The sequence below is a fragment of the Diabrotica virgifera genome, chromosome 3 (genome assembly GCF_917563875.1).
Source record: "Diabrotica virgifera virgifera chromosome 3, PGI_DIABVI_V3a".
NCBI classification, from domain to species: Eukaryota; Metazoa; Arthropoda; class Insecta; order Coleoptera; family Chrysomelidae; genus Diabrotica; species Diabrotica virgifera.
The window spans coordinates 249293999-249321206 of NC_065445.1; the positions used below are offsets into that span (position 1 = coordinate 249293999).

General features: G+C 31.5%; 1 protein-coding gene across 2 annotated transcripts in view; it reads left to right on the forward strand.

The window, feature by feature from the left end:
* The window catches only part of LOC126881675 (sialin-like), a 72297-nt gene that overhangs the window by 15602 nt on the left and 29487 nt on the right, over nt 1-27208 (forward strand). For both annotated transcript variants that reach the window (XM_050646071.1, XM_050646072.1), the window contains exons 2-3: nt 15910-16078; nt 16754-16987. In XM_050646071.1, the coding sequence (XP_050502028.1) occupies nt 15923-16078; nt 16754-16987 (390 nt within the window). In that variant the 5' untranslated portion in view covers nt 15910-15922. The remainder of the gene's footprint in view (nt 1-15909; nt 16079-16753; nt 16988-27208) is intronic.

The following is a 27208-nucleotide window of genomic DNA, read 5'->3' on the forward strand; positions in this document are numbered from 1 at the left end:
AAAATTTAAAGTAGGAGATATGAAATTTCTAATACGTTTGCTCTTGGCTTAAGTCTATCCGGCTTTTAATACTCTCCTTAGCCCTAGCTCTCTAATGTGTTTCCTTTCTCCCTACTACTTGAAATTTTGAAGCACGGGATAAACTGAAATAATAGACTGGAATATAATGTTGCAAAACTATTGCAGGCTGTTGAAAAACTATCTTCTCCACCACTTCTTAGAAGTGTCAAATAAGATATAAGTTCTTGCATTACATCGGGCGACATACCAGAATAGAATGTACAAAACTATCCCTGACATACGCAAGCTGATGAGAGGTGCCTAAAGTTGGTCACGGAAGCATCGTCTAATGCAGGGGAGGCCAACCCGTCGATCGCGACCCCTAGGTCAGTCGATCGATAGCAAGAAAAAATTATCTACCTACCTATCTATTCCCGTCCTAAATATAACAAAAATTCCTAGTCAGTACATCCCAGAGAATTAGAAAGGCAGACAGTAGATCTCGAGTCCGATTAAGTTGGTCACCTCTGGTCTAATGTATGTGGGCCCCAATCAAGAGATGGATTCATAAGGGCAACACTTAAATCAAGGTCCATGCTGCCAGATTCTACCACCAAATCACAATACAAAGTTGACGTTTAAAAGCTGCATACAAACATGAAAAGAAATTTACTATGTAAATAATGTAAAAATCACACTCATTGGTTAGTTGGAGAGAAGAGTGTGTGTGGAGCTAGAAGTGCAACCACCTCCTCGTTGTGAGTTCTGGGTTGTTTAAGTATTGTCATACAATATATAAACAAGCGAAAAACTTCACAATGTAGGAGAAAAATGAGATAACTAAATGTTTTTTAATTTCAAAAAATCATCGAAAATTTCAAATATTTATAGATTTTGATTGACATTGCGGGATCGGAAGATATTCGTTAGATGCGTAAAACTGTTGTTTTTGTTACTTAACCATGCCAACTGTAAATAAATTTTACTATAGCGATAAATAAAACGTACATGGAGGATTAATAAAAATTTCCGAAGAAAAGTGCAACCACCTCCTCGTTGTGAGTTCTGGGTTGTTTAAGTATTGTCATACAATATATAAACAAGCGAAAAACTTCACAATGTAGGAGAAAAATGAGATAACTAAATGTTTTTCAATTTCAAAAAATCATCGAAAATTTCAAATATTTATAGATTTTGATTGACATTGCGGGATCGGAAGATATTCGTTAGATGCGTAAAACTGTTGTTTTTGTTACTTAACCATGCAAACTGTAAAAAAATTTTACTATAGCGATAAATAAAACGTACATGGAGGATTAATAAAAATTTCCGAAGAAAAGTGCAACCACCTCCTCGTTGTGAGTTCTGGGTTGTTTAAGTATTGTCATACAATATATAAACAAGCGAAAAACTTCACAATGTAGGAGAAAAATGAGATAACTAAATGTTTTTTAATTTCAAAAAATCATCGAAAATTTCAAATATTTATAGATTTTGATTGACATTGCGGGATCGGAAGATATTCGTTAGATGCGTAAAACTGTTGTTTTTGTTACTTAACCATGCAAACTGTAAATAAATTTTACTATAGCGATAAATAAAACGTACATGGAGGATTAATAAAAATTTCCGAAGAAAAGTGCAACCACCTCCTCGTTGTGAGTTCTGGGTTGTTTAAGTATTGTCATACAATATATAAACAAGCGAAAAACTTCACAATGTAGGAGAAAAATGAGATAACTAAATGTTTTTCAATTTCAAAAAATCATCGAAAATTTCAAATATTTATAGATTTTGATTGACATTGCGGGATCGGAAGATATTCGTTAGATGCGTAAAACTGTTGTTTTTGTTACTTAACCATGCAAACTGTAAAAAAATTTTACTATAGCGATAAATAAAACGTACATGGAGGATTAATAAAAATTTCCGAAGAAAAGTGCAACCACCTCCTCGTTGTGAGTTCTGGGTTGTTTAAGTATTGTCATACAATATATAAACAAGCGAAAAACTTCACAATGTAGGAGAAAAATGAGATAACTAAATGTTTTTCAATTTCAAAAAATCATCGAAAATTTCAAATATTTATAGATTTTGATTGACATTGCGGGATCGGAAGATATTCGTTAGATGCGTAAAACTGTTGTTTTTGTTACTTAACCATGCAAACTGTAAATAAATTTTACTATAGCGATAAATAAAACGTACATGGAGGATTAATAAAAATTTCCGAAGAAAAGTGCAACCACCTCCTCGTTGTGAGTTCTGGGTTGTTTAAGTATTGTCATACAATATATAAACAAGCGAAAAACTTCACAATGTAGGAGAAAAATGAGATAACTAAATGTTTTTCAATTTCAAAAAATCATCGAAAATTTCAAATATTTATAGATTTTGATTGACATTGCGGGATCGGAAGATTTTCGTTAGATGCGTAAAACTGTTGTTTTTGTTACTTAACCATGCAAACTGTAAAAAAATTTTACTATAGCGATAAATAAAACGTACATGGAGGATTAATAAAAATTTCCGAAGAAAAGTGCAACCACCTCCTCGTTGTGAGTTCTGGGTTGTTTAAGTATTGTCATACAATATATAAACAAGCGAAAAACTTCACAATGTAGGAGAAAAATGAGATAACTAAATGTTTTTCAATTTCAAAAAATCATCGAAAATTTCAAATATTTATAGATTTTGATTGACATTGCGGGATCGGAAGATATTCGTTAGATGCGTAAAACTGTTGTTTTTGTTACTTAACCATGCAAACTGTAAAAAAATTTTACTATAGCGATAAATAAAACGTACATGGAGGATTAATAAAAATTTCCGAAGAAAAGTGCAACCACCTCCTCGTTGTGAGTTCTGGGTTGTTTAAGTATTGTCATACAATATATAAACAAGCGAAAAACTTCACAATGTAGGAGAAAAATGAGATAACTAAATGTTTTTCAATTTCAAAAAATCATCGAAAATTTCAAATATTTATAGATTTTGATTGACATTGCGGGATCGGAAGATATTCGTTAGATGCGTAAAACTGTTGTTTTTGTTACTTAACCATGCAAACTGTAAATAAATTTTACTATAGCGATAAATAAAACGTACATGGAGGATTAATAAAAATTTCCGAAGAAAAGTGCAACCACCTCCTCGTTGTGAGTTCTGGGTTGTTTAAGTATTGTCATACAATATATAAACAAGCGAAAAACTTCACAATGTAGGAGAAAAATGAGATAACTAAATGTTTTTCAATTTCAAAAAATCATCGAAAATTTCAAATATTTATAGATTTTGATTGACATTGCGGGATCGGAAGATATTCGTTAGATGCGTAAAACTGTTGTTTTTGTTACTTAACCATGCAAACTGTAAATAAATTTTACTATAGCGATAAATAAAACGTACATGGAGGATTAATAAAAATTTCCGAAGAAAAGTGCAACCACCTCCTCGTTGTGAGTTCTGGGTTGTTTAAGTATTGTCATACAATATATAAACAAGCGAAAAACTTCACAATGTAGGAGAAAAATGAGATAACTAAATGTTTTTCAATTTCAAAAAATCATCGAAAATTTCAAATATTTATAGATTTTGATTGACATTGCGGGATCGGAAGATATTCGTTAGATGCGTAAAACTGTTGTTTTTGTTACTTAACCATGCAAACTGTAAATAAATTTTACTATAGCGATAAATAAAACGTACATGGAGGATTAATAAAAATTTCCGAATAAATGTGCAACCACCTCCTCGTTGTGAGTTCGGGGTTGTTTAAGTATTGTCATACAATATATAAACAAGCGAAAAACTTCACAATGTAGGAGAAAAATGAGATAACTAAATGTTTTTTAATTTCATAAAATCATCGAAAATTTCAAATATTTATAGATTTTGATTGACATTGCGGGATCGGAAGATATTCGTTAGATGCGTAAAACTGTTGTTTTTGTTACTTAACCATGCAAACTGTAAATAAATTTTACTATAGCGATAAATAAAACGTACATGGAGGATTAATAAAAATTTCCGAATAAAAGTGCAACCACCTCCTCGTTGTGAGTTCTGGGTTGTTTAAGTATTGTCATACAATATATAAACAAGCGAAAAACTTCACAATGTAGGAGAAAAATGAGATAACTAAATGTTTTTTAATTTCAAAAAATCATCGAAAATTTCAAATATTTATAGATTTTGATTGACATTGCGGGATCGGAAGATATTCGTTAGATGCGTAAAACTGTTGTTTTTGTTACTTAACCATGCAAACTGTAAACAAATTTTACTATAGCGATAAATAAAACGTACATGGAGGATTAATAAAAATTTCCGAATAAAAGTGCAACCACCTCCTCGTTGTGAGTTCTGGGTTGTTTAAGTATTGTCATACAATATATAAACAAGCGAAAAACTTCACAATGTAGGAGAAAAATGAGATAACTAAATGTTTTTTAATTTCAAAAAATCATCGAAAATTTCAAATATTTATAGATTTTGATTGACATTGCGGGATCGGAAGATATTCGTTAGATGCGTAAAACTGTTGTTTTTGTTACTTAACCATGCAAACTGTAAATAAATTTTACTATAGCGATAAATAAAACGTACATGGAGGATTAATAAAAATTTCCGAATAAAAGTGCAACCACCTCCTCGTTGTGAGTTCGGGGTTGTTTAAGTATTGTCATACAATATATAAACAAGCGAAAAACTTCACAATGTAGGAGAAAAATGAGATAACTAAATGTTTTTTAATTTCATAAAATCATCGAAAATTTCAAATATTTATAGATTTTGATTGACATTGCGGGATCGGAAGATATTCGTTAGATGCGTAAAACTGTTGTTTTTGTTACTTAACCATGCAAACTGTAAATAAATTTTACTATAGCGATAAATAAAACGTACATGGAGGATTAATAAAAATTTCCGAATAAAAGTGCAACCACCTCCTCGTTGTGAGTTCTGGGTTGTTTAAGTATTGTCATACAATATATAAACAAGCGAAAAACTTCACAATGTAGGAGAAAAATGAGATAACTAAATGTTTTTTAATTTCAAAAAATCATCGAAAATTTCAAATATTTATAGATTTTGATTGACATTGCGGGATCGGAAGATATTCGTTAGATGCGTAAAACTGTTGTTTTTGTTACTTAACCATGCAAACTGTAAACAAATTTTACCATAGCGATAAATAAAACGTACATGGAGGATTAATAAAAATTTCCGAATAAAAGTGCAACCACCTCCTCGTTGTGAGTTCTGGGTTGTTTAAGTATTGTCATACAATATATAAACAAGCGAAAAACTTCACAATGTAGGAGAAAAATGAGATAACTAAATGTTTTTTAATTTCAAAAAATCATCGAAAATTTCAAATATTTATAGATTTTGATTGACATTGCGGGATCGGAAGATATTCGTTAGATGCGTAAAACTGTTGTTTTTGTTACTTAACCATGCAAACTGTAAATAAATTTTACTATAGCGATAAATAAAACGTACATGGAGGATTAATAAAAATTTCCGAATAAAAGTGCAACCACCTCCTCGTTGTGAGTTCGGGGTTGTTTAAGTATTGTCATACAATATATAAACAAGCGAAAAACTTCACAATGTAGGAGAAAAATGAGATAACTAAATGTTTTTTAATTTCAAAAAATCATCGAAAATTTCAAATATTTATAGATTTTGATTGACATTGCGGGATCGGAAGATATTCGTTAGATGCGTAAAACTGTTGTTTTTGTTACTTAACCATGCAAACTGTAAATAAATTTTACTATAGCGATAAATAAAACGTACATGGAGGATTAATAAAAATTTCCGAATAAAAGTGCAACCACCTCCTCGTTGTGAGTTCGGGGTTGTTTAAGTATTGTCATACAATATATAAACAAGCGAAAAACTTCACAATGTAGGAGAAAAATGAGATAACTAAATGTTTTTTAATTTCATAAAATCATCGAAAATTTCAAATATTTATAGATTTTGATTGACATTGCGGGATCGGAAGATATTCGTTAGATGCGTAAAACTGTTGTTTTTGTTACTTAACCATGCAAACTGTAAATAAATTTTACTATAGCGATAAATAAAACGTACATGGAGGATTAATAAAAATTTCCGAATAAAAGTGCAACCACCTCCTCGTTGTGAGTTCTGGGTTGTTTAAGTATTGTCATACAATATATAAACAAGCGAAAAACTTCACAATGTAGGAGAAAAATGAGATAACTAAATGTTTTTTAATTTCAAAAAATCATCGAAAATTTCAAATATTTATAGATTTTGATTGACATTGCGGGATCGGAAGATATTCGTTAGATGCGTAAAACTGTTGTTTTTGTTACTTAACCATGCAAACTGTAAACAAATTTTACCATAGCGATAAATAAAACGTACATGGAGGATTAATAAAAATTTCCGAATAAAAGTGCAACCACCTCCTCGTTGTGAGTTCTGGGTTGTTTAAGTATTGTCATACAATATATAAACAAGCGAAAAACTTCACAATGTAGGAGAAAAATGAGATAACTAAATGTTTTTTAATTTCAAAAAATCATCGAAAATTTCAAATATTTATAGATTTTGATTGACATTGCGGGATCGGAAGATATTCGTTAGATGCGTAAAACTGTTGTTTTTGTTACTTAACCATGCAAACTGTAAATAAATTTTACTATAGCGATAAATAAAACGTACATGGAGGATTAATAAAAATTTCCGAATAAAAGTGCAACCACCTCCTCGTTGTGAGTTCGGGGTTGTTTAAGTATTGTCATACAATATATAAACAAGCGAAAAACTTCACAATGTAGGAGAAAAATGAGATAACTAAATGTTTTTTAATTTCAAAAAATCATCGAAAATTTCAAATATTTATAGATTTTGATTGACATTGCGGGATCGGAAGATATTCGTTAGATGCGTAAAACTGTTGTTTTTGTTACTTAACCATGCAAACTGTAAATAAATTTTACTATAGCGATAAATAAAACGTACATGGAGGATTAATAAAAATTTCCGAAGAAAAGTGCAACCACCTCCTCGTTGTGAGTTCTGGGTTGTTTAAGTATTGTCATACAATATATAAACAAGCGAAAAACTTCACAATGTAGGAGAAAAATGAGATAACTAAATGTTTTTTAATTTCAAAAAATCATCGAAAATTTCAAATATTTATAGATTTTGATTGACATTGCGGGATCGGAAGATATTCGTTAGATGCGTAAAACTGTTGTTTTTGTTACTTAACCATGCAAACTGTAAATAAATTTTACTATAGCGATAAATAAAACGTACATGGAGGATTAATAAAAATTTCCGAAGAAAAGTGCAACCACCTCCTCGTTGTGAGTTCTGGGTTGTTTAAGTATTGTCATACAATATATAAACAAGCGAAAAACTTCACAATGTAGGAGAAAAATGAGATAACTAAATGTTTTTTAATTTCAAAAAATCATCGAAAATTTCAAATATTTATAGATTTTGATTGACATTGCGGGATCGGAAGATATTCGTTAGATGCGTAAAACTGTTGTTTTTGTTACTTAACCATGCAAACTGTAAATAAATTTTACTATAGCGATAAATAAAACGTACATGGAGGATTAATAAAAATTTCCGAAGAAAAGGTAAAATTTCATTTTTTTTCATAATCTTTAGGCCCGTTGCGGGATCGGAAGATAAAGTCCGATTTTAATAATTTTTGTTTTGTTTTTCTTGTAATTACCAATCGCAACTTTTCCGCACTATAGCGATACGGGATTATCAACTTGACTTTTTTCGCACCACCCTAATGTACAGGGTTATTCACTATATTTTGACACCCTTGCAAACTGCTTTATTTACATTAGAAAAAAAAAAATGTATTAGAAAAGAGTTAGAAAAAAATGTAAAATACAAAAGTTATTCGATTTTTTAATTATGATTTTTTTGACATATATATCGTACTAGTGACGTCATCCATCTGGGATTGATGACGTAATCGACTATTTTTTTAAATGAGAATAGGGGTCGTGTGCTAGCTCATTTGAAAGGTTATTCAATTCTCTATACAGTAGTATAAACATTAAGATCATTATTTATACAGCGTGTCCAAAAATTTTTTTTGAATTATTAATTAAACAATTAATGTAATTAAAAAAATTTTTGGACACCCTGTATAATTAATCATGTTAATGTTTATACTACTGAATAAGGAATTGAATAACCTTTCAAATGAGCTAACACTCGACCCCTATTCCCATTTAAAAAATAGTCGATTACGTCATCACGACCAAATAGATGACGTCACTAGTACGATATATATGTCAAAAAATCATAATTTAAAAATCTAACAACTTTTGTATTTTACATTTTTTTCTAATTCTGCAAATAAAGCAGTTTACAAGGGTGTCAAAATATAGTGAATTACCCTGTACATTCACTGGGGCCGACCGACCGGTTCTGTCCCGTCATACAGCTGACCGGCTATAATAATTTTATTTATATTTAATTTAGAATGTGTGTACTAATTTTCAGCCTTAGTAAATGGATTTAATTACCTTCGAAGGAAAGCAACTTTGATACCCTCTCAGTAACCCCTGTTCTACGTTTGGCTTGACCGACCGCAGTATGTTTCTCTACACAATCACAGTAATCAACTGTGAAAAATCTAGCTTTAGTAAATTCAAAGAGATTTTTCAGCGCTGCCTCTTGGACTATATCATTAAATGATCAGATGTAAATTAAGATTTTTCAGAGTGTCTTATGATGTGACCGAAGTATTCCAGCTTTCGATTTTTACGATTTCTTTACTAAAGATACATTTCGTGAACATTCGTTAGCAAATATCGATATGTTTTTTCCAAAAGGGCTTTGACCTTCCTCTTTTTTTTTAGGTATCGTCTATTCCCAATCTTTCTTTGGCCTTCTCTCTACGGTCATTCGCTTTAGAATTCGAACCAGTTTAGTCGCTTGGCTTCAATTGTCTCGGTACTGTCTATATCGATTTCCACCTGCTAAGATGTCCAACTCCCTTCGTTTGCCATCCTCTATCCAAGCTGCTTGTTTGTTGCATTCTCTGATATATTTGAAGGTTATATTTTATTCTTGTCAGTTCACCTTGTTGCAGCGGATGTCATCATTTAAGGCCCAACCACTTTTATCATAACGGTAATTTTCAGGTGTCTATCCCTATCTTACAAATTTCTTTCTGCACGTAAACATTTACGTGCAGAAAGCCCAGATTAAAAATTCTTTTCATCATTTTTCAAAACGATAGACAAACGGCACACCCCCTGGAATGTGGGGTGGTAGTTATGGAGCTAAACAATAAAACGATTACTTGTGGTCGTTCTTCTCTTCATGGAGATTATCGGTAACTAGAATGTACATTTTAAATTATAGTAGAAACATGCAAAGTTATGTTTTCGAGAACAATATTAATTTAGATTTAAAATTTTTAAATAACACCAAATTAACGAAATTAGGTAGGTATAGCAAGATATAGGTCACGGTATTGCTGAATTCGTTTTTTTTATAATGTCTTATATTTTCTTTTATTTTTTGGTCACTTTTTTTACGGACAAATTGGATGTCCGTCTTTGTGACTTTATTATTTTAACGATATCTGGTTGGTTATATAATTCTTTCAATTCTTGGTTGCTTCTCACTCACTAAATGTCTCTGGTGCAATCCTTAACTGCTCCATACCTCTAAGAATTTTTCTTTCTGCGATTTTTAAGCAGTTCTCATTTTGTTTTGTCATTTTCCATGTTTCACAGGCATACGTCATTATAGGTCTTATTACCGAATGGTAGATTATAATTTTGGTACAGCTGGATACATTTTCTTATTTCATTATTTTCTGTAACGCAAACCAACAACGATTAACACTTTGGATTTTGTTGTTAATCTCTGTGTATGAGTAATGTTTTTGTCAGATGTGATCGTAGCTCCCAAATGTTTAAACTGACGAACCCTTTCAAAGTTGTTCTTTGTCCATTGTAACGTTTTGCCCTATTCTGTCTCGCTGTTCCGTTCGTATTGTAGCCATACATTTTGTTTTATCTTCTCTTTATTCGGAGGCCCAATTATTTTAACGGCATTTCTCAGTCTAATAAAGTCTTCATTGACACTTATCGTTATATTTCCTACTATATCTAGAAAGCTAGTATAATGCGAAGCCCTTTTGTTATAGGTAGATATATAATGTGAAGATATATAATGCGAAGTTTTATAATGCAAGGAGTGTTTCTGTGCTCGTTTTGCTCACAATACTCTCCAAGGAAAGGTTCATTACTTCGGTCATATAATGAGAGGGCCTAAATATCGCTTACTCCGGTTGATCATTCAGGGCAAAATCGAAGTAAAACGCTTGGTTGGAAGAAAGCCATTGTCCTGGCTGCGTAGCATTAGACAATGGACAGGTCGAATGGTCGAGGAATTGTTTCATATAGCTGCTGACCGAGAAACATTCCATTAGCTTATTAATGGCCCACAAAGAAGAAAGAAGAAGACTCTCCAAAGTGATACTGAAGAAAAGTGAGGATAAGGTATCTCGCTGTTTGAAACAGCCGTTGATTGTAAAGAAAGTCGACTATTTTTCTTCAATTCTTACAGCACTCATAGATTACTCTGCACATGCTTTTGTTATATTTATTATTTTTATTTGGTATCCCTAGTTCGACCATGGCATTCCGCTGTTCCACTCGTATAATACTATCATATGCCTGCTTAAAATCTATAAAAATCTGGTGTAAGGTTTTGTTGCATTCTCAATATTTCTCCATCAACTGCCAAGAGGTAGAGCACAAACTATACCTCTATAGTTTGTGCAATCCATTTTATCACCCTTTTTGTGTATCGGAATGATAACACTCTCTTTCCAGGAGGTTGGTAATTGATCTTCTTTCCAGGTTTGGCAAATCAGCTTACGAAAGGCATGTACCAACATATCTCCTATCTCCTCCATTGTTCAAACATTCTGCAGATACAGTGTCGGTTGATGGCCTTTGTGGTTTTTATGTTTATGGATAGCTCCATGGACAGACAGTCACGTTTATACAAAAAAAAGAAGAAGAAGAGAAGCAGAAATATACAGGAAATCAATAACCAACATAAACTGGTAGTAAAAGATATTTAAAATCTAAAACTGAATATATCATGTTCCCACGGAAACAAAAGAAATGGTAAAAAGGTCTATTCATCTATTAGCGGAGTACCGAAATAAAGACGTTCAAGCAAGTTTCAATTCTCATAAAGAAAAAATTTATATAACTTCTTAAAATATATAACTGACTGGGAAACAATCGATGAAAATCTTATTGAAATAGTCCAGGGTAATAAGGTTTTTTCCATGACACTCGAGCAGCCAGGGTACTGAAGCGTTTTCTCGACAGGTAATACTTATAAGAGCAAATTGTAACTATTTCCTGCTTAGGATCTGGCGGCCGTTTTTATTTATAAACAATTAAGTGTCAAAAAATGGCATTTCCTCCTTTTTTTTTTCAAATCAATGGAAAACAGTGAGACTTATGGTTTTTTAGTACAAATGTCTTTGAGATTATGGAAAAAGCTTTAAAATGACGTATTACAATGTTTGATATACTCAGTTATTATTAATATGATTGCGAAAAAAGGTCGGAATTGCAAAAAAAATTAATTTCGCAATATCTATTGTAAGAATTAGTGTATAGCTTTGAAATTTTTGTCATATAAGGGTTCTTTGGTGCTCAATATGTGATAAAAATTTCAAAGCGATTCATTCAATTGTTTAAATTTTATTCAAATTGTTTATCCCAGAGACCATTTTTTTTGCAATAACATTAGTCAAAAAAAAAATGACGTTAGAACCATTCCACAGGTGTCAAATAAAAGAGCATGAGATATTTTTTCAACTTCATTTAAAAAAAGGGAATAAAAAATGCATTTATTAGTAATAAATAATTATGCAAAAGTATCGTAAATCTTTCCTTATAAACTTTTTACATTGTTATATAAGAAATTATATATATTTATTACAATTTTTTATCAATTATGATATAAATAACATTACTTGATAATTTATTACAATTTTTTATCAATTATGATATAAATAACATTACTTGATAGTTTTGCACTTAAAACAGGGTAAAAAAGTTATTTTTTTTGAAAAAAGTTATTCAAAAAGTGTATAAGGAAAGATTTACGATACTTTTGCATAATTATTTATTACTAGTAAATGCATTTTTTATTCGTTTTCTTTGAACCAAGTTGAAAATATAGCTTATGCTCTTCCATTTGACACCTGTGGAATGGTTCTAAGGTCATCTTTTTCTGACTTATGTAATTGCAAAAAAAATGTTCTCTGAGATTAACAATTCAAATAAAATTTAAACGATTAAATGAATCGCTTTGAAATTTTTATCACATATTAAGCACCAAAGAACCCTCATTTGACAAAAATTTCAAACCTGTACACTTATTTTTACAGTAGTTATTGCGAAAATATTTTTTTTGCAATTCCGACATTTTATCGCAATTATATTAACAATAAATAAGTATATCAAACTTTGTAATATGTCATTTTAAAGCTTTTTCCATAATCTCAAAGATATTTTTACTAAAAAAATCATAAGTTTCACTGTTTTCCATTGATCTGAAAAAAAAAGTGAAAAATGCCATTTTTTGACAGTTAATTGTTTATAAATAAAAATGTCCGCCAGATCCTACGCAGGAAATAGTTACAATTTGTTCCTATAGGTATTACTCGTCGAAAAAACGCTTCAGTACCCTGGCTGTTAAAGTGTCACGAACAGGGTATGTTTTTGTCTTATTACCCTGGCCTAAAATGAACTCGATAGTATACAGAAGAAGTTCAAGAAGAGTTCAAGAGAAAATATCAATATCGGTAATCCAGGAAAACAATGAATGCATCACTACAATAATTTATTATAAGAGGAAAGAGAAGAATATAAGACGGCACCAGAAGAACACATCGACATAGCAGAAGAAGGAGTTGAGGTGACCAAAAACATCCTAAGAAACGCCGTAATGTGATTAAAAAATAAAAGAGCATCTCTGATCCTGAAGGATAGACGCCGAACTCTTTATATTATGTAGCACCGAAAAGCTAGTTTGACTGATTACAAAAATTGTTAATATACATGTGTATAAATGTATACAAGCAAGCGAAATCTATAAATTGAAACACATGGGGATTCCATTTAAAGAAAATGGTGATGACGTCGTCATACGAAGGTGGTTCACTATGTATATTACATTATAATTTGAAAAAATAATAAATTAAAATCAAAAATCGACCTATTACCGTAATTTCTAATATAGTTATTTTCCTAACTAGTGCGGAAAGTGATATTTTCCCGCACGAGACTGCCGTTGACCCGAACGACGCGATAGCGGAGTTCGGGCAAGCAGTCGAGTGCGGGGAAGGCACTTTCCGCATGAGTTAGGAACAATATTTTTTCTAAGGCCGTACGTTTGGAAATAAAAAGCCACAACAAATAGAGTTATGTCAATTTTTATTTAGGAGTGAAAATACACAAATTAATTTTTTGACCAGGTTGTCAAAACCAAACTTTCAATATAATTGGCTACCACGACGACGATATTGGTTTCCATGGCGACGATTCAAAACCATTGTAATTGTCTACTGATTTGACTTTTAAATATAATGTCAAAATAATTTTATTTCATCGAACTATCAGTAGTAATTGCACAAGAGCTAAAATTCTATATTAATTTTAGAGATCGAGTGCAATTTGTTGCGATTATTTCATGAATAAAACTGTTCAAAACCAAAATTTTATTGTAATTTATTTATGTAGGTACAAATTAGTACAATTAAACACACAGCAATTATAAATATTTGACGGTTGAAAGTCATCCCTTCTATAATTTTTAAAATATTAATTGTCATTAATGTCACTGAATGTATTTTCTCATAGCAACGAAGGGCATCTGACGTAATATACTTGACGACGGGAAATTATTAAAAATTATCGGGTATAATATCACAAGAGAGTGAGAATAAATTGAAAATAATTCGACAGTTTTTCGAAAATTTGTTGTCTGGCAATAGACACGAGAGCCCGCAGTGCTCGAGTGGCTATTGCCCAATGACAACAAATTTGAGTAAAAATGAAGCATTATTTTGTTATTTATTCTTACTGTCGTGTGATATTCGTAAGATTATTTTTTAATACGTATATTCTGGATATTTTCTTAAATGTGACAGTTGTCAAAACTAGGAAACTGGTTACCACTAAACAATCTACTTAAAAAAATTCTATCGGTAATTTTCTACAGTAGATAATTCTCAGTATAATTTTAATCTGATTGGACAGAATTAAACACGTGATCAAATATCTTACTATACGATTGGAAGTTAAAATCATTAAAAAATAATCAGTATAATTTTTATTTCTATAGCTTTCTATTGGTCAGAATCTCCTATGAATGAAATAATCAGTAGTAATTGCACAAGAGCTCTAAAATTCTATATCAATTTTAGAGATCGAGTGCAATTTGTTGCGATTATTTCATGAATAAAACTGCTCAAAACCAAAATTTGATTGAAATTTATTTAGGTAAGTACAAATTAGTACAATTAAACACACAGTTATTATAAATATTTGACGGTTGAAAGTCATCACTTTTATAATTTTCAAAAAATTAATTGTCATTAATGTCACTGAATGTATTTTTTCATAGCAACGAAGGGCATCTAACGTAATATACTTGACGACGGGAAATTATCAAAAAGTATCAGTTTAATTTGTATTTCTGTAACTTTCTATTGGTCAGAATCTTTTATGAATGAAATAATCGCTCTAGTTTCATTAAAACATGAACAAAATAAGATAAATTTAAAATAAATTAGTAAATAATATCTAAATATTAGTTTATTGCATGCATTATAGTATATTATAATGCCATAGAAGGTATTCTACTTTTCCGCACGGCGTGCGGAAAAGTGCAAATTTCGGAAACAAAATGCGTGCGGGAAAGTGGCTGATTTAGCACGGCCGTAGAAAAATGTTATTTATTTAGCTAATAATGAGTTCATGCGTTACTTTATGGACCCACTTATTTTTGCCACCCTGAACCAATTTGAAGCAACGTATTACCTATACATTTTTGGAATCAGCTCAGCAAGCAAAATCTATAGACTGAAAAAAATGGGGGCGACGTCATCATACGAAGGTGGTTCATCCTGTATATTAGATTATAATTTGAAAAAATAGAAAATTAAAATCAAAAATCGGTCTGTTTCGGTAATTTCTAATAATGTTGTTTATTTAGCTAATAATGAATGTATGCGTTACTTTATAGACCCACTCATTTTTGCCACCCTGTACAAATTCGAAGGGGATTATTCTAGGTATACAAAATTTTCCAAATAGCTGTCTAATCAAAACCGTGGCACGCTTAACATACTGGTCACATGATTTCCTCCTTTATTTTGACCCTAAAATACTCCATTGTATTTTGATATTCTAAAAGATATGTATGAAACAAGGCAAATCACTAAATGGCAGAATAAATCATTAAATATCAAGGAAAATTACTGTTCTGGAGCTATTTTCTTGTGGCATCTTGCAATTTAATATTTTTGGTGGGAATAAGCCACCATTTTATTTTAAAGTTTATTTGTCATTTCAAAAAACTCAATAAATTCTTTCTGATACCGTAATAAAAATTTTTAGAAATAAATAGATTGACTTTATTTTTTGTGAAATGGAAACGTGAAATAAACTTAATTTTATAAAGTGTTTTGAATTATTCCCACCAAAAATACTAAATTGCAAGGACGAGATGATGTGATATTTAATCTTAGGGACCCATATATTTATAAGACGAAAGACGATGCCTTTTTAAAGTTATTTTTCGAGTTTTTAAACTAACTGTTTGTTTCAGCTTATACATTTCAATGCTTAAAATATGGTACCTCAAAAGATACCTCGTATCAATACTCGCCTTTTTTGGTTTTATGAATATCTATGCCTTACGTTCAAACTTGAGTATTGCTATAGTTGATATGACACAACTGAAGAATGTTTCTTTGAAAAACGGGACTAATGTATTCGTAAGTATTAAATAAATCTTATAGGGGAGTGTATATATATTTTCACTTCGGAAAAAATCAAACAAGATAGAACTTTTTGTAATTTCACTAAGAAATGTTTAATATACCCTATTCCACGAACATACGCCTGTTTTGGATTAGTTCGACAACGAATATTTTACTATGCAAAATAAGAAGAACGAAAGTAAATTGCAAATTACATTGTTGTTTATTCTGAACTAAAACTGAACTAAATTCAGTTTTTCATCCTATTTTCGAATATAGACATTTTTACAAAATATAATATGCTATTTTTTTTTTGTATCAAAAGATTTCCCATATTTCTTATTCCGGAGAATATAAAGAACATATACAGTGTGATTAAAAAGTTATGAACGAAATAAGAAGTTAATAAAATAGATAAAACACCTAGTGTCTTTTTTACTGATGAAGTAAGACCCATTAAGTATGGTATTTTTGAGATGTCTCTTGAGAAGTGTCCCCTTTTTTCAGTTAACATTATACTTTCTCAAGGAAACACTCTGTATAACCTAATTACTTGTGTAAAATCATTTTAGACAAGTTGCTAAAAAGTTTCTAAATTTTGCTCCGTAAAATAATATAAATTATTCACCAGACTTAATTTAAATAGATTTACATATTTGTAATAAAATATTAACTGATATATTTTTTTAGGAACGAGAATTTGAGTGGAATTCGACATTGCAAGGTTACGTTCTTAGTTCATTTTTTTATGGATACATCTTTACACAAATCGCTGGAGGATTTTTGGCCGCTAAACTTGGAGGCGCTAGAGTTTTTGGACTGGGAATTGTCTCTACTTCCTTATTAACCTTGGTTACTCCGTGGATTGCAAAAACCAGTGTTTACTTTCTAATTGCAATCAGGATTTTAGAAGGGGCTCTTGAGGTAAATATAATCTTTTTTACGATTATATGATTACTAATAAAGACCTTAGTATACAGAATCTGTAAAATACCTAGGAAAAAATAAAACCAAAGGTGGATGGAACACTTCAAAGATGTTCTTACTATACAATGTAGATAACAACCAACCTGATGTACAGATTAGGGATGGGAAAACCTACCGGTTTTACCCTAAAACCGTTTTTTTACTTCGCAATAACCGGTTTTACCGGTTGGTTTTTGTCACGGTTATAACCGGTTTTTTATTTTTAAGTAAAAACCGGTTATTAGATTTTTTCGGTGATTAGGATGAGGTTAGGTGTTATTTTGGATCCCAATCATAATTATTATTTTCAAGTAATTATTCCAAACAAAACCATAATTCGACAATTAGTTGAGAAATCAATAGAATTCGACAAGCTCATGTTCACATGCTTTGTAGATCTGAAACCAGCATTCGACAGAGTACGATTAAAGGACGTGCTCAGTATCCTTGAAAAGAAAAACATAGGTCAGAGGTATAGAAACATAATCAAAGAGCTCAATAGATCCAACAAAACACGAATTAAAACCACACACGGGCTCACGGAAGAAATCAAAATCAATGCAGGCATTAGACAAGGGGACAGCCTCAGTCCATGCCTATTTAATTTAATAATGGATGAAGTTATAGGTAGTGTTAACATAATGAATCAGGGATACAAAATGGGTAACCGAACCATGAGAATACTTTGCTACGCAGATGATGCAATCTTAATAGCCGAAAACGAAAATGACTTACAACGCCTACTACAAAAATTCAAAATAACCGCCGAAAAGTATAACCTGACACTATCCAAAGAGAAAACCCAATCGATGGTAATATCCAGGAACCCAATTAGATGTAAATTAGTAGTGGACGACTATATAATCGAACAGGTAATGGATTGCAGATAGTTAGGTGTGGAAATATATAGCGACAGGCATCTGTGGCAAGAATCAAAACAGCAGGCAATGAAAGCAGCGAGAATATTTGGTTTCCTGAGGGATATAATCTGGCGGAATAAATATATGAGCACCGAAAGCAAAGTTCGCATTTATAAGACATGTGTTAGACCCGTACTGACATACGCAGCTGAGACAAGGGCCGAGACAACAAAGACCAAACAGATAATGAGAACAACAGAGATGAAAACCCTAAGATCCATAAAAGGTATCACACTCAGAGATAGAGTACGAAACGAAGACACATTGAGAGAGCTAGGCGTTCAGGACGTAGTGAGATGGACAAGAGCGCGACGACGCATGTGGAGGGACCACGTAGATCGGATGGACCCTGAACGTATGGCGCATTGGGCGAAAACACAGAAGCCCAACACCAAGCGACCCATAGGAAGACCCAAAAAACGATGGTGCGAGAGTTGGAGCTCCGGATCGCAGCAAAGACTGTAACAGAAGAAACAGGACATAGTCCTATTACAAGAAGAAGAAGAAGAAGAAAACCATAATTCAAATTTTATTTTATAAATACGGAAGCAAACTGAAAGTGCAAACTCACATCAGCCAGAAACAGTTAAGTTTTGTTATAATATTTCGTTGAAAAAGTATTTGTAATCATAATATTTACATAAGAAGTGATGTTGTTGGAGTAGAAGCAAACATCATCTATTTTTCACACTTGACTCTTGACATTGAAAGTGGGTGAATGACTTTTTCTGATTACCAAAAATAATGTTCTGACTTTTAATATCGAATTACCGATTACGAATACGAATCTCCAAGGATTTCCCTACATTTTCAAACCGATACACCCATACAGGAAGTATTAAATGAGTAAAAATGTACCTATTATATAAATATACAAACGTGTTAAAAGAAATACATGATCAATTTTTTTTGATGGTAGTAAAAATAAAAGATAAATTGCATTATCCAATTTATTTTTAAGTAAAATATTTATGTTGATATTATTTTTTAAATCCCATTTGAAAGAGTCTGGGAACTTTTTTATAAGTTGAAATGGTTGGGTTAAATTTTACATTATTATTATTCTTACGCTATATTATATTTACTAATAATCAATAAATATATAATAATAAAATAATAAATAAATATAATAATTAATAAAATAAAATGGTTTTATTAAAAATTTTGTTTTATTTATATTGATTTGATGTTGTTTCGATAGTACTAATTTTGATCATATTGATATCGAGTATCGAGTCGAGTGGAGTATCGCAAACTAAAGTGCATTGTAAATGTAACATTGTAACCTATTGGATTAAAAAAACCGAACACCGGTTTGTGGAAAAACCGGTTTTTTGGCCGGTTATATCCGCCAGGTTAAACACTAAGCAAAAAAAACGGTATAACCGAAAACCGGTGTTTTGTCAAAAACCGCTATCCCTAAGTACAGATAAATCTTGCCTTAAATTAGAATAATATCAATGAATATATTATATACCATATATACCATAATGAATATATATCAATGAGGAAGTACTTAGTAGAATACAGAACAGCAGGGAGATACTGGATTCCATCAAAATAAAAAAACTTTAATACTTGGGTCATATAACACGTGGTGACAGTTATGAACTCCTAAAATTAATTATGCAGGGAAAGATTCAAGGAAGGCGCAGCATAGGTAGGAGAAAAATGTCCTGGCTGAGAATTCTCAGAGAATGGTTTGGATGCAGCTCAACTGAACTCTTTCGGGCTGTAGTGTCTAAAATGAGAATAGCAATGATGATTGCCAACTCTTCGCGGGGGTCGCACGTAAAGAAGAAGAATGAATATACTTTTCATGACTGCAACAAAACAAATAAAGCGGCAGGTAATCAAAACACAAAACACAAAACACAAAACATAGAACAACACAACTAGAGGAATAAGCACTTAGGTATCTAATTAAATTTACAATATTATTACAAGAGTACGGAAAATCCAAGACCACTTAAAGATTAACAAAGTAAATCTTGATACCCCGAAGGGCATAAAAAGTTTTCATCTATATTCTCAACTAAACAAAAAAATACAACGCTTAAAATAACACAGGCACTGCAGATACGCATAATCTTCTTCTTCTTCTTAAAGTTCCATCTCCTAGCGGAGGTTGGATATCATAATGGCTATGGTCACTTTGTTGGCTGCTGCTCTGAACAGTTGTAATGAACTACAGTTAAACCATTCTCTAAGGTTCCTCAGCCAGGAGATGCGTCTTCTTCCTATGCTTCTTTTTCCTTGGATCCTTCCTTGCATAATAACTCTCAGCAGCTCATATTTCTCTCCTCTGGTAATGTGACCCAAATATTCTAGTTTTCTTGTTTTTATACTGTTCATAATTTCTAACTCCTTATTTAAACGTCGTAGCACTTCAACATTGGTAATCCTTTGAACCCACTGAATTTTCAACATTCTTCTGTAACACCACATTTCGAACGCTACTATTTTTCTTATATGTTGCCTTTTCAATGTCCAAGCTTCCATTCCGTATAGTAATATAGAAAATATGTAGCATCTTAGAGCCCCCAATCTGAGAGGCAACTGAAGGTCTTTGTTTGTGAGCAATGTCTTCATTTTTATAAATGCTTGCCTTGCAGTTTCAATTCGGACTTTAATTTCTTTGCTTTGGTCATTTTTGTCATCAACCCAGGTTCCCAGATATTTGTATGTCTTTACTTTTTCTATTTGGGTTATACGCATAATACATGGACAAATGTCAGAATAAAAGTAAAAGATACTGCATTAAAAATCCTGGGGGAAACAAGTAAACAAAATGGAAAAGATTGGAGTTAACGATAAATGAAATTCTACAGCTTATGGATGGAAGAGAGAACAAAAAATCAAGAAAACCATTAAAAGACAAATCAAAGCAGCAAAAGAGAGAGATGGGTACATAAACAGTGCAAGGACAACGAAATACTTGAAAGAAAACACGATAGTTTTAAACTAAAAGAGAAGAAAAGATTGTTCAGATTAGATTACAGTACAGGGTGTCCCAAATTGGTACGTTCTGCAGTGTATACCGAAAACTAGAGGTGATAAAAAAAAAGTAGTTAGGATGTCATGGCTTCTTTTTTCGTTAAAGTAACGATTGTCCAATCAAATCATCAATAGCTGCTCACATTATCGAGATACTGGGCGATTATTGAAAAATGTCGAAAACGACAGGGTTACAGATCTTCTTTATTAAGAAAAATTTTAAAAAACTTTATAGGAACTTTTGATAGATATATTATGGACGGATTCAGTGGCGTACAAAAAACTTTTTTAGGGGGTGGCGCTAAGGAAATATAAACCATACTTATGTTTTTTTAAATGGGACACCCTGTATATTTTGACATTTTTCGTTTACCTTTTTAATTCTCTTTCATCTGATATGACATATCATATATCTATTTTCAGTTGTTGGAGCTACCGTGCAAATAAATTGTTTACAGTTAACGTCAGGTTAAAGGCACTTAAAAATAAAACACTCGGTAACGTATTTTAACATTTTAATACTAGGGTACCAATCCTACATATTTTTATTTAGAAAAAATAAAATCAATCAACTAAAAAAATAGGAATAACGAATTTACCAACAACAAAAAACTACTCAACTACAAGAATTTATTTTACAAAAATAATAACTTTAACATAAATCAACAAACAACAATAATAAACAACGTAACAACTATAATTAATTTTACAAAAATATGAAAATTATAATAAATGTTCAAAATACTCCCAGTTTTGTTGTAATAATAATTGACACCTTTTTCTTACAGATCTTACACAATTGAGTATATGCAGTGCATGTTATGCACTGGTTTTATTTTTCTAAATGCTTGATGAATGCTTTGCAATAATTCTTCCTTTGTGTTAAATTCAGTTTTATAAATGTTGTTTTTTAAAAATCCTTAAATAAAAAAATCAGGAGGATTTAGTTCTGGTGAACGAGGGGGCCACTTAACAGGACTATAAGTTCCAATCCACCGATTATGAAATTTTTCATTTAAATAATTTCCAACGAATTCTGCATTATGGACAGGTGCTCCATCTTGTCGGAACCAAAATGTATTCCGATCAGCCAAATATTACTCATCAGAAATTTTATTTAAATTAGTTTCTAAGATGTTAGTTTATCGTCAAATACGTCATAAACTAATTTATTATGCTTGACAAAACAACTAACGTTAAAACCGAATCTGCCTTGCCTCCTGATCCCTTGAGCTAAGTGGGAATTTGAGTCATTCCAATATAGTTCATTGTGTCGGTTAAATATTCCTGCACTGGATATGCGAGCTTCATCGCTAAATATTACCTTTGAATAAAAATTTGGATTTTCATTACATTTTTCTATATACCATCCTGCAAATTGTATCCTACTCAAAATCGTTAGGATATCAATATCGTGCCAATTATTATTATTACAACAAAACGGGGAGTATTTTGAACATTTATTATAATTTTCATATTTTTGTAAAATTAATTATAGTTGTTACGTTGTTTATTATTGTTGTTTGTTGGTTTATGTTAATGTTATTATTTTTGTAAAATTAATTCTTGTAGTTAAGTAGTTTTTGTTGTTGGTAAATTCGTTATTCCTATTTTTAAGTTGATTGATTTTATTTTTGCTAAATAAAAATGTCAAGGATTGGTACCCTAATATTAAAATGTTAAAATACGTTACCGAGTGTTTTATTTTTAAGTGCCTTTAACCTGACGTCAACTATAAACAATTTATTTGCACGGTAGCTCCAACAACTGAAAATAGGTATATGAAATGTTATATCAGATGAAAGAGAATTAAAAAGGTAAACGAAAAATGTCAAAATATACAGGGTGTCCCATTTAAAAAAACATAAGTATGGTTTATATTTCCTTAACAAGACCCCCTAAAAAAGTTTTTTGTACGCCACTGAATCCGTCCATAATATATCTATCAAAAGTTCCTATAAAGTTTTTTAAAATTTTTCTTAATAAAGAAGATCTGTAACCCTGTCGTTTTCGACATTTTTCAATAATCGCCCAGTATCTCGATAATGTGAGGAGCTATTGATGATTTTATTGGGCAATCGTTACTTTAACGAAAAAAGAAGTCATGCCATCTTAACCACTTTTTTTCTATCTCCTCTAGTTTTCGGTATACACTGCAAAACATATCAATTTGGGACACCCTGTACATAGCCTCTACTATTTGCTTATACGTATTTCGGAATAACCGTTTCCTCATCGGAGCACCTGGGTAGAGGCACTGAACTGAAATCAAATCCTTTCATCCTTTCGGGGCAATTATCAAAATGAAAGGACTTGATTGCAATTCAGTGCCTCTACCCAGGTGCTCCGATGAGGAAACGGTTATTCCGAAATACGTATAAGCACATAGTAGAGGCTCTGTACTGTAATCAAATCTGAACCATCTTTTCTTTTCTTTTAGTTTATACATTATTCACTTTTGTGGATATTAAAGGAAATAATTCGCTAAAATTATTATCACGGTGAATGACAGAACGTGAAATGCAATTTTAGATTTCCCTTGTCGAATATTTCTTCACTCTGTTATTCTTTATTTCTCCAACTTAAAAAGCTCAGAGGATAATTAATTTCGAATTTTATTTCCTGACTTATTTAACTTTCGATTCATAGATGGTGCTAGTAGCATCTTTGGTAATTATTTTGATAATTACCCCGAAAGGATGAAAGTATTTGATTGCAGTTCAGTGCCTCTACCCAGGTGCTCCGATAATGAAACGGTTATTCCGAAATACGTATAAGCCCATAGTAGAGGCTCTGTACTCGTCTATCTATCTATCTAATCAGCCCTAAACATCCATCCTTGGATATAGGCCTCCTCTTCCTTCTTCCATGCCTCTATATCTTGGGCAATTTGCATCCATTTTGACCCAGTGTGTTTCTTCAGGTCATCTGACCATCGCATCTGTGGCCTTCTCCTTTTTCGTTTGTGGTTCCACAGTCTCCAATGTATAATCATCGTAGTCCATCTTTCATCCTTCTGCCGTAGGGTGTGTCCGGCGAACTTACATTTAAGCTTTGCTACTTGGGTAGAGACATCCTTCACTTTTTTTGTTACGGATCCATTCGTTTTTTTCCTGTCTGATAGTTTATTGTTCAGCTTTGTCTTTGCATGGTTCTTTCTGTCTTTGCTATTTTTTCCATATTCTCTTTTGTAAACGTCCATGTCTGAGAGCCATATATTAAAACAGGGAGTATACATTGATTGAAGAATCTTGTTTTTAGGTATTGCAGGTTTTCCGAATGATGCCCAGGCCAATCTTATTTTTCTCTTTATTTCTTCGGTCTGATTTTGTTTAAGATTTAATCTAGTGATTTGTCCTAGATATATATACTCTTTTACTTGTTCTATTCTTGTTTGTGCCACTGTAATTACTAGTTCTTCTTGTTGATTGGTCATGGTTTTTATTTTACTGTAATTCATCTTCAGTCCTGTCTTTGTCGATTTTCTATCTAGTTCTTCCATCACTCTTTGTAATTCTTCACTTCTTTCTGCTATTAATGCAATATCATCAGCATATCGTAAGTGATTCAGATATTGCCCGTTTATGTTTATTCCCAAGCCATCCCAGTGCAGTTGTTTGAACACATCTTCTAGCGCTTGGTTGAATAGCTTGGGCGAGATGGTATCTCCTTGTCTTACTCCTCGGTTTATTTTAATAGGCTCCGTTTGTTTCATTATCTTAATAGTTGTTGTTGCCTTATTATATATATTTGTAATTAAGTCGGTATATCTGTAGTCTATTCTGCTGTTTTGTAGGACATTCTGTACTGCCCAGTGTTCCGTGTTCCACACTATCAAATGCTTTTTCGAAGTCAATAAATGCCATGTATAGCGGGATATGATATTCGTTAGCTTTTTCAATTAATATCTTCATCGTTAAAAGGTGGTCACTTGTACTGAAGCCCTTTCTAAATCCGGCTTGTTCTCTTGCCTGGTATCCATCTAATTTAGTTGTTAATATGTTTATTAATATCTTGGTTAATAGTTTGTACATCACATTTAGTAAAGTTATAGGTCTGTAATTCTTTAGATCCTTTTTATCTCCTTTCTTAAATAGTAACAATGTTACTGCTTCGTTCCAAATGTTGGGTACCTATTTGTTTTGTCATTAATATTTTATTCATAAGTGTGTACAAAACTTTTCTAGTTGTTTTCCCACCATTTTTTAGCATTTCTTTAGTTATCCCGTTTTTTCCTGGCGATTTATTATTCTTCATCTCCCTGAGTGCTCTTTTTATCTCATTCTTACTGATTTCTGTTTGTAAGTCGGAATTGACATTTTTTATTTTTAATTGTAGTTGCTTAAGGATTTCTTCTGTTGGTTTCTGTTTTGTATTGTAGAGGTTTTTATAATATTCTTGTGTTATTTGTATAATTTCTTCTATATTATTGGTCTCCATGCCTTTTTTGTTCTTTATACTATTAATCTGTATGGTTCCAAGCTGTGGTTTTAAGCACTTCATATTTTTATTTAGTTCAATGGTTTTTCTATTTTTTCTTCCTGTACTCTCCTTTTACTTTCCTTGATGTTCCTTCTGATAGCTTTGTTTACCTCTTTGTAATCTACTGTGTTTCTCTTATCTTGTTCTATTAATGTTTTTCTTTTGCTCATGAGGTTTTTTTGTTTCCTGGGATGTATAGTTTTCCTTTTTTATTCTTGTTTGTGCTACCCCTTTTCCCGCCTTTTCTAATGTATCGGTTAATAGCTGATTTATTTCATCGATATTTTTGTTTTCCAAATCTCTAGTGGCCGGTATACTTTCCCTTATTTTTTGTTTATATTCCTCTTTTGCTTTCTTAAGTTTTCCCATATCTAGTTTCGATTTATTTTCCATTTTCTTTTTTGTTTCGAATTGGCTATTAATGCTGAGTTTGGCTCTGACACGTCTATGGTCACTACTGGTTGAGAAACGATTCAGTACTGTAACATCTTTAATGATGGCTTTTTGTGTTGTAAGGATGTAATCTATTTCGTTTTTAGTATTGCCGTTGGGACTTATCCATGTCCACTTTCCTTGCGGTTTTTTGTTAAAAAACGAGTTCATAGCAAAAAGTTGTCTCTCCTCCAAGTAGTTCATTAATGTATGTCCTCTATTATTTCTTTCGCCGTATCCATATTGTCCTATTCTGTGTTCGTCTTCGTCTATTCTTCCCCCTAATTTGGCATTGAAGTCTCCAATTATTAGCGTCAATTTAGTTTTCTGTACTCGTAGCCTAATAAAATAAAAAAAAGTCAATATGTAAATTCGTAAAGGTTAAAACAAATTTTATATCAAAGTTTAGGTGGGTACAAAAGATATTTTCAAGAAAGTATCCAAATCATACAAAGGGATCATTGTTTAAATAATTAAAAGGTGTCATTTTTGCAAAAAAATTACTTTTTTAACTGCTGAGGTCATTCAATTACCAACGAAGGTCTATAGGATTTTTTCTGCAAAGTTGAAGAGTAAATATTTCTCATAAGACTTACTAAATTAAATTTGACCCCCTATTTATTTAAATACTTATATATAAATCTTTAAAAAGAAAATCGCAAAAAATTATTTTTTAGCGTTTTAAATAAGCACTATAAAAGATCTTGTTTTACAGACTAAGTTGCGCTATGTTACCAGTATCAAGCAAAAAAAAATGGTCGAAAAATATTTAATAGTTTTTGAGATATTGAATTTGTTTTTTAAATGTTACTATATTTTCAATTGCAAAAACGCGGTTGTTGCCAAAGAAATATTCACCTGCTTAAGATCTCAATATTTTTATATTTATGTATATTTTCGATAAATGTATTGATAAATTCAAATTTTAGTTAAACTAGCCCCTAAAATGGCATTTGAAAATTATTCAAATTTGTTTTTAATTTGTTTCTTTAATAACGTCGCGGGGATTAAGTGTTTTGAAATGCCGTTTCGATCATTGGGTTCCTGGGATTTTTTTACTAATTAACAAAATTTTTTTGTCGTCTTTTCTTCTTCTTTTTCTTCTTGGAGTTATATTACTACGGGCCCCTTTAGGGTTAATTTTATTAAGAATGTCGAATCTCTGAGTTGTAGATTCTAGACCTAAAAATATTAAGATTTAACTAAAATCTTTTAAATAAAATGTGGCTACTGACTGAGTTACAGGGTGTTTTATTTAAAAATTTAAAAATTATTGTTACCAAGTACTTTAAAACTATTTGACGTATCCTTATCATACTTATCAGAAAGTGTGGCTATTATACACCCT